The 12,295-nt window shown below is 33.1% G+C and overlaps 1 protein-coding gene across 2 annotated transcripts; it reads right to left on the bottom strand.

The window, feature by feature from the left end:
• Positions 1-1,216: 1,216 nt before the first annotated feature.
• LOC139511631 (uncharacterized) lies at positions 1,217-10,874 on the bottom strand. Of its 2 annotated transcripts, none has more exons than XR_011662060.1 (3): positions 10,372-10,500; positions 5,168-6,965; positions 1,217-3,038 (listed from the first exon to the last, which is right to left on the bottom strand). XR_011662060.1 is itself a non-coding variant. In XM_071298554.1 (3 exons), exons 2-3 carry the CDS (start codon positions 6,948-6,950, stop codon positions 1,599-1,601), a joined length of 1,752 nt encoding a protein of 583 aa, XP_071154655.1. In that variant the 5' UTR covers positions 6,951-6,965; positions 10,372-10,874; the 3' UTR covers positions 1,217-1,598. The 2 variants fall into 2 exon arrangements, 1 of the variants encoding a protein (XP_071154655.1); XM_071298554.1 differs by having other exon boundaries at positions 1,217-1,631; positions 5,232-6,965; positions 10,372-10,874.
• Positions 10,875-12,295: the final 1,421 nt, after the last annotated feature.

Here is a 12,295-nt window from a genome sequence, read left to right as displayed (position 1 = left end):
CTTGTGTCTGTCCTGTTTGATACGATATTGAAAAGCTTAAAATTCCTATCATGAGTTCCTTTATCTGTGTCATTGATGAACACGGATATGTTCCAATTATTTCATCCACTTTTCAGTTCTCTTTTACTAAATTGTGATAACACAAAATGAAACTTGTCACGGTATTATGAGTTCTATGTGCGACACGATGAGATGACCCCATTTTTGGTGGGATTTTTACGGATGTGAATTCAAGCTTGAATCGATTTAAGTACTCCTCATTACAGAACGTTTGGAGGTCAGTTCAAACTTATCTTTATGTGATTCAGTCGGTATACAAGAGCTTAACGCTGCTACTCAGACTTCATAATAACTATTCCGTATTAACTCTCAAATAATACACGATGGTCTTGAAGTATAGATTCTAGGAACTGACGTTGATTATCACCTTAATTACGAGTTATAGTATTCGTTTACTTGTTTTTGTAAATTATAACTTTTACTATTTAGTCTATTTTTGGTAATATCCATTTGACTTGGCTCGGTACTTATAAATCCGGGCATTATGTTATCGAGCTATGTTTTATTTTTGTTACATTTTTGTATTCTTGTCTTTCCTTTTTACTAATGTGCGTTGTCTATTTGCCTTTTTATTTTTCATTGTTGACATACTTGTTTGTTTTTTTATTAAGATTATCACACAATGTTGACTGCTTTACCATTTTCACTTGTTATATCTGTTTGTTATGTTCACACATCGTTGTCAATATAATTGAATGCGGCTGTCATACAGATGAAAGATTTAGCTAGTTATACTACAGGTTTTATCCATCATTTTCTGCATAAGAAAATGTCTATACCAAGTCAGGAATACGACAGTTGTTATCCATTCCTTTGAGCTAGGTGTTTGAGCCTTTAAGGACTTTCCGTTTTGAATTTTCCTCGGAGTTCGTTTTTTTTATTTTGCTTTTTTCTATAGGGACTCAAAATTAAATTGTTGAAATTATATACCTTTTAGTAAGTTAGGATACATCTACAAAAAAACACAAAGTGGACGCTTTTATCTGGATCATAACAAAACGTATGTGACAAATCTCAAAATAGGAGAATTTGGGTAACGTCAAATTATGTATAGTACGATTTTCTCGGTCGTATGATATTTATTTCCTCTGTACGCATTTTTCGAAAATCAAATGCTGTTTACCTTGGTATAATATATAAAACTCAAACTAAAATGTTTTTAATCGGCTATATTTATTTCATATCAGTATTGTCTTCATCCTTAGATTTCAACTTGCAGGCTAAAACAAAATGTGAAGATTTGTAATAATGTCTACTGGTATTACATTTTGTGTCGAGTAGTCGCTGAGCTTTTTTGACAACTTTGTTGTTGTCTTCTATTTCACTCAATTTGTAGATGTGAAAGAAGATGTGACTTTTTTCAAGATCAAATATTTCTGTCGTCCTTGTTATCTCTCCACATCGAGCAACATGTATATATGATAATTCAATGATATCAGCTGGTATATAGTCTTTTGGTTCGACAGCTACTGCGACGTGGGGAAGGTAGCAATATTTAAATTCTATTATATCTCCTTTGTGAACTTCCTTAATCGTCTTCACGAGGCGCTTCGTGTAGCAGGCAGTAAAACCTAAAAACAAAAACGTATCACATAGAAATTTTGTTGGTAATAACAAGATTTATTGGCTAGGTCAACACATACGTTATATTCTGCAATTCTGGCACTTAAATCGTTCTACGTTTTATAATAGATTTGGGAATTGGAATCGAAAAAATATGTCAAATAGACAACAGCCTGATCGAAGAGCAGAAACAGCCAAATATGCCCCATAATTGATAAAAAGTAAAACTTGAAATAGAAAATGTAGATACACTTGTCGAATAGGCTAAAGCAGTGCATTGATTTTGTAATCAGAATTAAGAATTCTGCATACAACACTCAGACTTTTCTTATTATTCAAAGATTAAAGAATAAACATGTATCTCCATGACGTACATGTTGTTGAACTCTTATAAAAAGACAAAAACAGTTCATGTTTGTTTGTAAATCATATATAAACTGGTAATTATGAACAACCATTATATATGCTCTATGTTCCCTAACTAACGACGGAGATCCAGACCTTCTTTAATTGTTATAAGTTTTTTTTCTTCAAACAACATACTATTACTAGACCAGCTATTTATGCTCAATGAAACATTCTACGTTATCAATTTTCATGTTATCACATATATAAAGTCTTAATCCGTCTTATGATTCCCCCAGTTTTTGTATGTTGCCTTGATTTGTCTTCTTTATAAATTTCATATAATTTAAAATCAATAAACTACTGCTGTCTTGATTTATTAGGAATCAAAGTCGAGTTTGAAAATTTCTGTGAAACAGTTTGCTCTGTTTCTAATATGTATAGGATCGATGTTAATGCTAAAACAGTACTGTGCCAATTGATCAACAAAACCTCTTTCCAAGTATTTAACATCTACTTAATTAAAGTTTAAAGCCGGGATACAGAAAGAACTATGATACTATTAACACAAGGTCACAAAGGTAAACAAATGAAATAATTGTCGTTTGCACGAGGTGACATTTTCAATATTGAGATGCAAAATACCTACATCACTTGTTCATGTTGTTAACATATCATAGTTGGTTCACTTTCAATTGCTTCGCGATAATCAGGCTGAATTTCTAAATTTCAACACGTTTGTTAGTCGTCATTACGAATTAGTGGGTTGCACTCGACCTATTATCGATAGGTAACATCCTGTAGTTGATCTTGATTATTACCAGATTTGACTCATAATAGGCTTTTCACCACATAGCAATACACAATTTGTCCAATGATAATTATTATAACTCTTCGGGACACCTATTTCAATTTTATATAGAAAAAAGCAGTCGTGTTTTGTATATATTCTTGTTTGCTCAAACACATGTCTCGTCTATGACTTATCATTGCGTTTGATTCAGATTGTCTTTATAAATTGACCTCTGCATTTGTATTCCTGTTAAAAATACACTTGTTTTGTTTATCTTCTACATTCACTGTGCTTAAACGGCTGTGGGTAACTTAAGTTACCCACAGCCCAAGATGGAGCCGCCTTGCGTCGGTTAGATACTTTTCTTCTATAGAATAACAATACCACGAATGCATCAATTAAACAACTGAGTTTAAAAGTTGTATTAATCGTTTAGGGAAACGCCTAAACTGGAAAGGTGATTAAATTCTACAAAATAAACGATCACGGCACGATTTAAAAAAACACTTAGGCTGTCCGTAACTTCAAAACAACTTGTCCGTAACTTTTTTCATCATACCAATAGAGATGTCCGTAACTTTCAAAGAATCGACATACGCGGATGTAATGTTTAAACTGATGATAGAGATTGCATCGAATACATATTCACAAAACGAAGTAGATGTCTAGTATGATATAATTATAGATTATCGGTGATCATCTCAACGAGATTGCTTTTCTCGCTTGAGCCGGGACGGCGAAACCGAGAAAGGCAATCGAGTTGAGATGAACAATGATAATCTTTTTATCGCTATTTTACCTATGACGACGTTGTCAATTTCATGTCAATTTCGATAGCAACGCCACGTGCATGCTTAGTTTCTAGCGATAATTTTCCATCTCAAGCGAGTAGAATGATATGAAAATTATCACAAAAAAGATGAAAGGAAAAAAAGCACAAAATAGCGATAATTCATTGTATCGATGGAAGACAAAATTGGGAAAAATATGAAAAAAATCACGATAAATCCGCAAAACTCGGGTCTCATTTTGTATAACGTCGGGGTACCCGAATCGCCTAGTTCGGAGGGTTGTTTCCGATCATAGCAGATAAACTGTTGAAACATCATTGTTCGTTTTTATTTTTGAACAAGTAGACTACACATACATGTAGCATGTATACACTTACTGATTTTCTGCCAGCAACGACAAGGGTAGCGTGAATCCGGGATGTTGGAGGGGAACCCAAATTGCCCAGGCATGCAGTGGATAGACTATACGAGACTTAAGTGCACAAACTTTTTCCGTCTTTTTGAAAAAGCCAAAAACACTTTTCTCTTATCCCCACAAAAACAAATCCCATCAGCATTGGCAGTAAAATAAAAGGGGTGTCAATCTGGACACACTGGGACGTTGCGCACGGTGATATTGCGGCACCCTGGCCAAGATTTACAGTAAATGGGAAAACTTAAAAAAAGGACATTTTGTATAAATGAATAAACTTAGTTTTACAGCTAGCTGCATGTTTCATTTGTATGCAAGTTGCATTAAATCTCATTAAACTGAATAAAACTAAAATACACAATAGGTAAAAGTCAGTGACAATAAAAGGAAAAGAGCAGTCAACATAGTGTAACAATTCGACATAGTATATAAAAATATAAATAACTACGTAGGACAGCAGGGTAATTTAATAGTCTAACAACCCCTGATAACATACACAGAGAGAAAAAAAAATACTAGGAAACATATTCAAAAAATCATAACACTATATCTAACTGGTGGGATGTATAAATACCGAGCCGCGTCAAAGAGTATTCATCAAAATACACATAGAAAGAAACAGAGGTGAAGGTAAACCGCAAACATGTAATTAAACTCAAAACATTAAAGAGTATGGAAAAGCCTTGGTCTGACAAGCGAAAAACGTCGATAAGACGCACATCAGTAAATAAAAGTTCAAACTATAACCAGGATGGAGTACCACAAACCCCACATAAAACGTCTGTGGTGTAAGTATGATGCGTTAATAGAATCACATTTGGTGGTGAATGAGTAGTATAAACGGCCGCGAAGCTTACAAATATGATGTTAATTGTCTTCTAATTGTTGAAATTATAATTCTTAAAATTTTAAATCAAAAGTTACCCACATCTAAAAATAAAGTGACAGTCTGCTTAGTTTCGATCAAAAAGTTACGGACATCTTATGCATTTTTTAAAGTTGACCTTGCGCTTTAGTGAACTCTATATTAACAAATTTATGGTAATTGTTAGTCATTTCTTTATTCAATAATCCTATAAATATTTACATTCTGCATGAAAAACGTCGCAAAAGGTACATTTTGTATGAATTAAATATCAACGAGTTTAGAGTCCGCCATCTTGGGCTGTGGGTAACTTAAGTTACCCACAGCCGTTTAAGCACAGTGACATTGCATTCTTCTTATTTATTTGAATTTTATTAATATATATATATACTATACCATTACCTTACAATCCCACGCCAAATGACTTGATCTGCGATTAAACACATTAAATTTCTGTTCTCCAATCTTTTTCATTGCTCTAACTGCTACGGTATCAGAAGAAAACGTCTTTTCTTCAGGGAAATCATAGACGAATAATTTATCTGTATTTAGGTTGATGTTGACTGTGTCACGTCGAACTGTTCTCGTACCGAGCAAACCACAGAATGCATAATGAACGATACCAATACTTTCTATATTCAATCCTTCTTGTCTATTCAGCAGCTTAACCTTTTCAACAACAACGTCATGGCCAGTAATGCCTTTGTATAAAGTTAAGACATCACCAGGTTGTATGTCACTCATTGAATGCACAATCATTTTAGGAATAACTGAAGTTGGGTTTATCTTAGCTTTTATCTTTGTAATTAGTTTTTCGCAAGCCCATGGTATCACAACAAGAGCGATAATCCCAATTCCAATAACAGGAATAGCGTATTTTAAAGTTGGCATAATTAAAGCAATAGACACTGTAAATCCTTCTACTAACTTAGCTAGAATCTTTATTCTTTTTTTGCTGAAGCAAGATAAACAGATCAGGCGCCTTTTTAACTGATCTTTCAGTTGTTTAAATCTTCGTATCAGCAGAATACATTCAACGATAGCACATAAAATTGGGCAACAAATAACTGCTCCCCGCAAGAATAACAATTTAGTGGCAGAGACTATATCATTTGAAACTGAACTTAAATGAACAATCTTATCCAACATTGCAGCAAACCAGGTAAACCAGCTTTGAATAAGATCACCTGAGTTATCGGACTGAAAACTTGCTTTTATCTTTGTGACACACCATACTGCTACATGCTCACAATTATTGGTAAACAGGTTATACGATCTGCTTCCTCTTAAACTTTTCGCACGTGCTATAATCTCGTCAGCAGTAAACGATAAGTATTTGTACTCAACTAAGAACAAATATTCTTCCTCAAGATTAATGTCCAAACGTTCTTCAATGACTTCTATGTTCACTTTGCCAGTATCTGTCTTAGTTGTAAAGTTAACTACACAGATGCTTATCTTATGGAATTCCTTTGAAAATATATCGGTTACAATTGCATGATGAAAGTACGGAAAGCCGAACTTGCCTTTTAAACGTCTCTTTAAAAAATCGTTCGTCTTAGTGCTGTGGGAGTACCTGCCAAATTTAACATGACTGCCCTTTGCTAGCAAATTTCCATCGGTTAATCTTGACACATTTGCACAGTTAAAACAGTCTACTTTAGTTGTGAAATCGTCGGCAGTCAGTATTTCTTGTCGACCCTCTAAATTTGACAAATTCGAGTCTTGTAACCTATGACGTATCTTGTAATTATTGTTCCTGTCTTCCGTAGCTATCTCACCATACATTTCTTCAGAATGAAGATCAGTTCCTACATCAGAACCATGAATAGGTAATCCAGATTGAATTTCAGTATGCTCAATCACATCTTCGATGCAGCAAGAACCTTCATTAATAAGAGTATTGAAGTTTATTTCTCCTGGATGACAATGATTATTATTGCTTTCTGTACTGCTGAAAGTTCTGGCTAATTCATCTGCATATTTAGTTCCATTATTCTTCAGGAAGTGCAGCAATACCTGTTTATCATCAGATGAAGAATCATCCTCACTGTATTTTCCATCGTTGCTACTTTCGGAATATGCATGTTGGCGAACATTGGCTCTTACTTGTTGATACATGGTAAGCAGTCCTTCCTAAAAATTCATGAATATGTTAGAAAAGAGAAGCGAAAAACACTAAAAGGGCCATTTAAACTCATTAGTAAAAAATATGCTGACAACGCCGTGGCCAAAAAAATCCTAAACAATCATGAATAGGTTAGAAAAGAGAAGCGAAAGACACTTAGAAGACGAAACGCGCGTCTGGCGTAAGTAAAATTTTAGTCCTGGTATCTATGATGAGTTTATTAAAGGGACATGTAAACTCATTAGTCAAATATATACTGACAAAGCCATGAAAAAAACGAAAAGAACAACAGACAATGAGACAATGATAACAAAAACATAGAAAATAAACTCATCATAGATACCAGGACTAAATTTTATGTATTCGCCAGAAGCGCTTTTTGTCTACAAAAGACTCATCAGTGACGCTCGAATCAAAAAAAAAAAAGCCAAATAAAGTACGAAGTTGAAGAGCATTGAGATCCAAAATTCCTAAAAGTGTTGCCAAATACTGAAATCTTAAGTTTTAGCTACAAGAACCTAACAAGTTATCAAATGATGAAGAGAGAGAAGGTTTGGTAATATGAATTTCAAAAGAATAATTACTTAGGATATATACTAATTTTACAAGCATTTAACAAACATGTTAATTTGAAGTCTTAATTTGTTTTGATTATATATAAAATTATATTGATATTAAATTTAAAATCGTTCTTTCAAGATAACATAGATTATTCACTTTTCAATATGCTTTCGATTTATTCAACATGTTCAATTGAGGTTGCTCGTAGTTTGGTGTTACCCAAGAGAGTTTAAAACAATGAATTAAATTGATTTACAATTTTAAAAGCAAACAAGAGGTAGAAGATACCAAATTGACATAAAAAACTAAACTAAATTGACCATACCATATAAAAACACGAATATAGAGGAATAGACTCGCAATAGTCTTAAATATTAGTAAACACAAAAAAAACAACAAAAAAACAACCAAAATATTAGGGTGTGGCCGAAAGTGCTCGGTGATGATAAACACATCATCCTTCTCGAGTGGAACCTGTCGTTTTGCTCTTTTGTGAAATTACAGTTTAATATAAAAATAAGCCTTATGCGATGATAGAATAGAAGAAAAAGAAGACGGGATTGTAGCTACGACTACAGGAAGATATTCGTGGTCATCTTTGACACAGATATTCAATCATTGTCTACCATATCATGATAGCGTCCTTAATACTACTTTCCAATTAGGCAATGACTTTAACTTTACCACGGGGAGCCCTTGAAAAACTACCTTGTGAGCAGTAAACATCCGTCAGGGAAATTGTGATAGGAAACGGAAGCTCTGAATAGTTGCATCAACCGGATACACTCTATTTATTGATATGTAAGTATAATTAGATAATTTGGATATGCAGTATAGTGAAGGAAGATCCACTGCCTTTTCTGTGGTCACAATTGCACAAAAACATAGAATGCACCTATGATTCGCCGGCATTTCACCTCTGATGAATTCCATAGGAGTATATGTCGCATTTTCGATTAAATTTTCAATGCCCAATTGCTTTATTTACAGTGATTTACACACGAAACGTTGCTGGTGGGTATATTTTCTAATAAGCTTGTTTAGGAGTTAATCAACATTTGATGATAGATATAACATAAATGGGCAAAGACTCATAAAGACAACAGTAGTACACCGCCGTTAAAAAGTCGTAAATCGATTGAGAATTATATCGGGGTTCACAAAATGTGTTTAAATTATGATTTGTAACATTATAATGTAGAGCCTTAAAGCCATTCGGAAAATTGTATCTAAATTATCCCTTTTAACGTTTATCCCATTGCAGGGCACTTTTTCGTAATATATAAAAAAAATCCGTGAATACCCATACAGTTTAAACATTATTAGTTCTTAACATTGCTGTCTGTGACTGTGTTAAGGGAAAACGGTACTATTTATTTTTCTATAGGCGACAATATTAACATTTTCTAAATTTACCAGTTCTTACAATAAAAACCTGGATAAAACAGTTATGTGTGGTGTTTGTACTTTATTACTGTATTCTAAAAAATGAAGCCAAATAGTATCATGACCAATTTCCAACGGAGCTTGTTTATGTTATCTATGCCCACCGTCATTTTGCACCAAATTTATGAAATTTTGGAAGCCTTTTTTAAATAATTCTCGGGAAAATATTTCAATAGGTTTTAAAATTTATATTGTAAATTTACACACTGCAGTTATTCATAGATAAATTAAAAAAAATAGATTGTACCCTTACATCCAATCACAGCGCTCCTCAGTTGACTTCCTTCATCTGTCTTGGGTACACAAAAGGCCAACCTAATGCTGGGAAAATGTAATACTACCGTTTTCCCTTAAGTCAATACACAGCGTTTCTTTTAAAAGTAGTTAGGCTGTTTTTTGTATAATTCCGTTTTTATTTTCCTAAGAAATCACAAATCATTTATCTTTTGGAAGAGATAAAAAAAAAATACCTGGTTAGATGTGACTGGTTTCTATATAATTTACATTTTATGTCATAGAAAGAATCAAAGATAAAGTTTTATACAAGCACATTTTTGTCCTCAATTTTATATGATTAAAGACCGGAGATTTTTAAAATCTAATCATAATATATGTTTAGTTTCGATGATATCGCTAATAAAAAGTATTGTAAATTAAGGCAACCGTAGTATATTATACCGTTACTCAGCCTAGTTAAAAGTCATAACAGAGGGATGACAGATACCAGAGGGACAGTCAAACTTATAGACTTAAAATAAACTGACAGCGCCATGGCTAAAAATAAAAAGACAAACAGACACATAAAAGTAACAAAGACACAACATAGAAGACTAACGACTAAGCAACACTAACCACACCAAACACTGTCGGTGATATCAAGTGCTTCGGATGGGTATGCAGATCCTGCTTTACATGTGACACCCTTCGTGTAGATCATATAATTTCAAACCCGGTAAATAGTCTTATTCGATAGGTCACATTCGTGGAAAGGGAAGGGGATTGTAGTTACGACATAAGTAAATCGATTGAGAGAGACTAGAAAAAGACTAAATATCCCCAAGACAAGTCATGGGACCCTATTAATCTCAGAGTGGTACATACCGTGCTCTAATTAGGCAGGGTTTTAAAGAGACATTAAAATATTTTGTACGATCGAAAAACAATTTTTACAGAGTTAAAACTCGGATTTCAGCAATGTATTTATAACAAATTATGTTTAAAGCTGATAGCAACGTATCCCTCAAATTAAAATATGTTAATAAGACAATTTAGCAACCACTACCTTAATCATTTATACATGCAGGCGATCATCATCATCATGTTAACCATGTAAACAAAGATAATCAAAAAAAGCATATACTTTTTGGATTATTATTTAAAAATATTATAATATTAAAGTGAACTTACAAAGTTGATATGCACCTTCAACAGCGCGGCCGGATCATGTGATGTAATATCATAGGATGAAGCTGTTTATTGTTTTGACTACTGTTTGTCGATTCTAAAAATACTTCTAGGAATTTCCCTGTAATTTTCTGAAAACAATGTTTTCCTTATGAATCAACTGTACTTGATAAATGATTAGATCTAAGAATGATTAAGTTTTGACAATGCAAAATAATTGCAGTTAGATCTATCTCAATCACTATTTTCGACCTTTTAACATTTTTTAAACAAAGGTTCAAAACATATATATGGTTAATACATCAATACAAATTTAATACTAGATAAACATGATAAATGCAACACGCAATTTGTTATAATTCCAGAACACTTTTTCTTGATATTGTTTGACATTGGCTATCCATAAAAAAAAAATCGACGCAACCACAGTCACTGTGGCTTTCCATGTGAGATTATTAAACCCCAGATGAATGTACTGGATCCTTGGATATTTAAGTATAATTTCTGTCTATGTAATTATCTACGCATGTTGTTTTCTTTAATTTGAATCATATAATTCCTGTAAATGAGAGTCGGTACATGCGTTTCCTATCATTTTGGCTCTATGACAAAAGGAAATCATACTCATAAACTGTTAAAAACATTCTAATATAGCATCTTATGCTCTATACGTGCATATACGAAAATCAATTAAAACAAAAGTGCATGCTTCAACTTCGTACTTTATTTGGCCTTTATAACATTTTTGTTTCGAGCGTTACTGATGAGTCTTTTGAAGACGAAACGCGCGTCTGGCGTAAATACTAAATGTTATTCCTGGTATCTATGAGGAGTTTATTTGTAGATATTGTAGATCCATTCCATATTATTTCTTTTGTATGACATAACATAATTGTGTATATACTAGCATGGGAAAATAACAAGTAAATAAAATACTCTTTTATTGGTTTTTTTTTAATCCTTAAGTCACAGCTTGATCTTAGTAAATATGTTGTGAATCGACAATAAGAAAAAACTAAAAATTAATACATTTAAATTAATTCATAATTTCTAAATCTTACTACAAAATAGACTCATGAAAAAATAATTTTTTAACTTCATTTACCTTCATACAATTACAGATCTAATCACGAATTGTAGATAGTCTGTGCTTAAAGGGAAATTTTGTAAGGTCCATTCACAGTAATATGACATTCGCTTTCGCAAATGTGGATGTAGTTACTTTTCGCTCTTTTCGTAGGAATTAAAAAGCTATTCGTAAATCTGAATATTCTACTGATGCCTTTACCAAAGTTGTAATGTAGAGACAGCAGAGAGTAACTGTTACAAATAAGATAAAAACAAATGCGGTAATCTAGATCTGTATGAATTACAATTGTATGATCCGTGAGTAGTCATTTAACTAAAGTAAAACATTTTGCCTTCCATGCAAACAAACAATCATATTGGCAAAAAACATTAGTTTACAGCTATCATTTCTGATATCGCAACTCACAGACTTTCCAAACCAGTTTGCATTGGAATAGACGAAAAAAAATTTCCTTTGCCAATAAAGGTCTCGATGCTGTTTACTTAAGAAATCCTTTGACCCAAATTATATCAATCGAAAGTATCTCCCTTTAAAAAAAAACCAATCGATACAAATCATTTCTAATACCCATACCAAACCAATTGCAAATTGACGACTTCAAGTAAAAAACCTCCTGATTTCATCTGTGTTAGTTCCCCATTCATATATAATCCGGTTAGCCACGTTTTTACCGATGACCTCAACATTGTCATGAACACTTCCCTTCGAAATGTGTTATCCAAAGGTCCGAAATATTGTGAGGTTAAATCCATCACTTGGAAATACAACTTCAAAATACTGATGGATTTAGTAGAGGATTATGCCAGACAATGGGCTAAGCGCGAGGGGAAGACGTAG

Source organism: Mytilus edulis, chromosome 2, assembly GCF_963676685.1.
Source record: "Mytilus edulis chromosome 2, xbMytEdul2.2, whole genome shotgun sequence".
In the NCBI taxonomy this organism is placed as follows: Eukaryota; Metazoa; Mollusca; class Bivalvia; order Mytilida; family Mytilidae; genus Mytilus; species Mytilus edulis.
Note: the sequence above shows the minus strand (reverse complement) of the source record. Positions and strands in the feature narration are given on the sequence as shown.

Bases quoted from the DNA above. Each gene is read 5' to 3' on its own strand.
- LOC139511631 (XM_071298554.1), bottom strand. From the start codon at position 6,950: ATGTATCAACAAGTAAGAGCCAATGTTCGCCAACATGCATATTCCGAA. The intron at 1,632-5,231 runs GTAATGGTATAG...TTTTGTTTTTAG, and splicing joins ATTTGGCGTGGGATTGTAAG to GTTTTACTGCCTGCTACACG.